The sequence below is a fragment of the Arachis ipaensis genome, chromosome B09 (assembly GCF_000816755.2).
Source record: "Arachis ipaensis cultivar K30076 chromosome B09, Araip1.1, whole genome shotgun sequence".
Taxonomy (NCBI): Eukaryota; Viridiplantae; Streptophyta; class Magnoliopsida; order Fabales; family Fabaceae; genus Arachis; species Arachis ipaensis.
Window position 1 is genome coordinate 7,513,387 of NC_029793.2, and position 4,294 is coordinate 7,517,680.

Sequence of the window (4,294 nt, forward strand, 5' to 3'; positions counted from 1 at the left end):
CTTTGGTTTGTTTCACCTGAATTGGTAAAATTTCAGCGGCATCAAGTGCTTTTAGTCATGCAACAAGCTATATTGCTGATTTTTTTTTTTTCAAGTGAATTAGACAATTTTTAATTTTAAGTATCACAACACACTCATACTACACGCTCATTCACATAATACTTAAAGGTTCATATTCAAGCACATTTTAGATTTTTATTCCAATCAAATACATATATTTAGTATCACAAAAAATTAAGCTATTATTTTCTAAACTCAACAATAATAAATAATCTTGAATTCATATCTTAATCTTAAATAATAAAGTAAGTTTATAAATTATAAATCTTAAAATAAACTCCCCATAATTAATATTACTTATATCAAAACTAATCTATTTTTTGTCCTTATAAAATATCGTTTTTTTACTAACTAATTTCTTTAATATATCAATCTTTATTTTAGTATCTAACAAAAATATAAAAAAGCATAAAAAGAAATATAAACATGATCCTACCTGTGCTGTATTCCAAAATTTTTCAGTATTGCTATCTCGCATCGAAAGCTGAACAAGTTTTTGAGGCCAACAAATAGATGGCACAAAATTAAGTGGGCATTTATCCCACTCAATATACCTTAAGTCATTAGGAAGTTGAAAATCCTCTACAAACATTCTGTTCCATTCAAGATCCATGTTGATATTTCCTCTTAAAGCAAGTAACCTTAACTTTGGCATCTTTCTTAATGCAATAATGATTATACGTGGATCTATTGTAATTTCATTCATATCCACAATCATGCTTTCAACTCCATGAATATCCTGCAAAATTGATCAGCATTGCAATACAATGTTAGTACTCTGTAAGCAATATTTTGATACATACATACATACACTTATCTTGAAGACAAAACCCTTAAAGCATGATTTTCTTACTCTTTCACGTTGGAATATATTGCAGACTTCTTCGGCGTTCCATAGTCTTGTTTGTTGACCGCAATTTTTGCTAGATTCTTCATGAATGATTTTCCAACACATTTTTTTAATCAAGCTATGCATTTTTATGTATTTTTCATTATTATATGAATAAATACTTATAAGAGACTTGTCTGATAGGCTTTTTATCCCTATGTCTGCAAAAAAACCACAAGAATTTAATATTCTTGTTACCATCTTCATTTCATGCTCGTGGAAAAAGCATGCAACATCTAAAAGGATGCTTTTTTCATCATCATCTAATGCATCATAACTCAATCTCAACACTTGCTGAATATCAGTATTGGGATACTTTCTTAGCTTATTCAATGCACTATCCCATTCGCTTTCTTCTTTGGTCCGAAGAAATGATCCCAAAATTTTTAATGCTAATGGTATTCCTTTGGCATAATCTGCTACGACTCTTGTTGATAGCTCATAATAATTCTCTTTAGGATGAGAACCACGAAAGGCATTATGGCTAAAAAGTTTAAGAGAGTCCTCAAAATTCATTTCCTTCACTTCATGGATTTCTTCAACTCCTCCGCTTGTAAGCACATTTCTATCCCTTGTTGTCAAAATAATTTTACTACCACAACTCAGACAACTACGAAAGAGTTGAATTAAATCAGCTGCAATTTGTGAATTAGTCACATCATCTAGCACAACAAAAACTTTCCTATGCTTGATTTTACGGATAATACTAGAGTGTATTACTCGAATATTATCGATACGAAGATCTTGATTTAACAATTGAGAAAGAAGTTTAGCGCATATGTGATTAATACCTTTTTCTTCTAAATTTTTTGAAAAGGCTAAGAAGCAATGACCTTCGTATTCTGAGGAGCACTCATGAAAAAGAGTAGTAGCAATTGTTGTCTTGCCAATTCCAGGCATACCCCAAATTCCAATAACAAGAACTTTCTCCGACTTGAATTTCAATAAAGATTTAACAGAAGTATAATTTCTGTTACAAATAAAGGGGCTTTTGAGTTCATCTCTATAGCAACTGTTATTCAAATTTGAAAAAATTGCTTCCACAATTTCATCGATCAACTCTGCTTCTTGCCTAGCAGCAAATAAAGATTACATTAGAAATAAACAATAAATGCTTAGGTGAAAATGGATACATATAATTTCTAATTATTAGTATATGGACTTGAATGATAATTGATTTCAATGAAAAATCATTATATATTATTTATTACAAGGCAAGATCAAGCCTTTATTTGTTAGGATTGTTATGGTTAAACCAAATTCTAGATAACCAAAGATCTTATTAGATTTTTCTTTTGGTGAGGTATAATATAAGTGTATGACATTGAAACAATATATTCGTGTGGTGACGAATCATATTTTTGTTTAAAAATTAGAGTTTATTACCCATTTAATTATTTTTTGAAAAAAGAAGTAAATACGTAAATTACATATATTACTATATACTTTAGTAACAAAAAAGAATTGTTTAAAAGGATACTAACTTTTTCAGTTTAAAAAAAAATATTATATATTTATATATTTAACCAATTGAACCACTAAAATGTGTCACGTAATATTCTGCATTGCAATTAAAACTAAATTATTTCTGCTGATTTTGCCCCATTCCTCTAGCAAGTGTCACTGCCAATGTTAAGAACAAGAACAAGAATAGAGGAAAAAACAAGGTGCTAGGTAGAAAAGATATGAAACCAAGAAATTTGTTTTTTGGTAATTGAAACCAAGAAATTAAATGTTAGGGAGTTGAAACTTGAAAGTTAATGACTGATGAATGGAGCACCTTTGTCACAATCATGGTGTCTCTCTTTTTGGTCATGCAAGCATGGTGTCTAGGTTATTTGGTAGCTTTCACTTGAATCGCGGGCTTTATTATTTTCAGTCCCGTGGTTCTCTATTTTTGTAATACTTGTTAAACTCTAAAAAAAAATGGTATTATTTGAAATTTCAGGCAAAATACAACAACATAAACAAAAATTGTAATAGTGATATAAAAAAGTTTTAATTCTTCAACTAAATTTTGGCGAAATCTCATCAAGGATATTTATTATCCATTTATCAAAATCTTATTCAAGCATTTATCTCTATATTTTTTAAAATCCTAATATATTGTTGTTGAAATTTAAGAATGTTGGGGTAGTTTACCTGTAGTGATCGCAATGGAAGCCAGAAAGATTGGCAGCTTCAGTGAGTGCAGTCCTCCATTGCTGCACTTCTTTACGGTCGGTGGATCTCTCATGCTCATCAAATGCTGTGTGATAAGTTCCGGTCTGCTTGCGAACATGTGTGGGTTGTATTCTGTAGAACACTGGAATCACAATCACATTTTCATTCTTTTTCTTGCATTCCATGATCTCCACCAGCTCTCTCAAGCACCACCTTGAGGAAGCATAGTTCTCAGAGAAGATAACAAGAAACAAGTTTGAGTCTCTGATGGCCTCAACAAGTTCGTTCCAGATGGCTCCTCCTTTCTGGATTCTGTAATCTATGAACGTCTCAATCTGGTTTCTGCGGAGAGCCGAATGAAGATGGCTGGTGAAGCTATTACGCGTGTCCTCACCTCTGAAGCTGATAAAGACATCGTATTGATGAGTGACAGATGCTTGAGAATAAGCAGAAGAAGCAGCAGCAGTAACTGAAAGTGCCATGCCTCTATGTTGGGGGGAATGAATCAAGCAGTTAATTATATAAGAAAGGAAATACTTTGTTCGCATCTCATATTCACGAAACGCAAACAATAATAATAATATCTTGTATTAATCTGTGGACTATATGCGATGTAGACTAGGTCTACGTCAACTAAGAAATTACCATCTGATGAGTGGAAGTGTCATCTGTTCAGCAGACTTAATTGGAGTTGTATACATGTAATTATATTAAAACACTCATCACGAAGTTAATTACCGAGTGGTTTCCCTTGGTCTTTCTTAGCTTTGATTAGAAATTTTAATTTGTTCCGATCCACAAGCATCAAGGTAATATACTAATATTGATAGTGTTGATCTTAATCATGTGACGCATGTTTTTGTCCCTTTATCAGTATTAACTTTGAACAACTCAACAACTTGTATTGCATGAATAATAGTTAGCAAATTAAAATATTTAGTTGTTTACATCATCGAACTAATACGCGTTTTCTAATTCCGTTATTTATTCTGACTTTGTCCCAAGTCCCAACTACCTTCTTCCCTAACAACTTCAAAATGGATGCTAGAATCTAGATAATCAGTTTTGTTATTAGCTGTTCGAGAAGCATTTGTTATAAATCTCATAAATAAAATATTTTAAAATCTTTTAAGTTTCAACTTTCAATAAACAAAATAAATTTATTTTAATTATTAATGCATT

The 4,294-nt window shown here is 31.2% G+C and overlaps 1 protein-coding gene across 2 annotated transcripts in view; it reads right to left on the reverse strand.

Moving 5' to 3' along the window:
• LOC107614877 (TMV resistance protein N-like) overlaps nt 1-3,749 on the reverse strand; it is a 7,464-nt gene extending 3,715 nt beyond the window's left edge. The window contains exons 1-4 of one of the 2 annotated variants that reach the window (XM_021110864.1): nt 3,092-3,749; nt 1,741-2,021; nt 914-1,110; nt 497-799 (exon numbers count right to left, since the gene is read on the reverse strand). In XM_021110864.1, coding sequence (XP_020966523.1) covers nt 497-799; nt 914-1,110; nt 1,741-2,021; nt 3,092-3,660 — 1,350 coding nt within the window. In that variant the 5' untranslated portion in view covers nt 3,661-3,749. Of the gene's footprint in view, nt 1-496; nt 800-913; nt 2,022-3,091 lie in introns of both variants that reach the window. The other variant, XM_021110863.1, reaches the window with a different exon arrangement.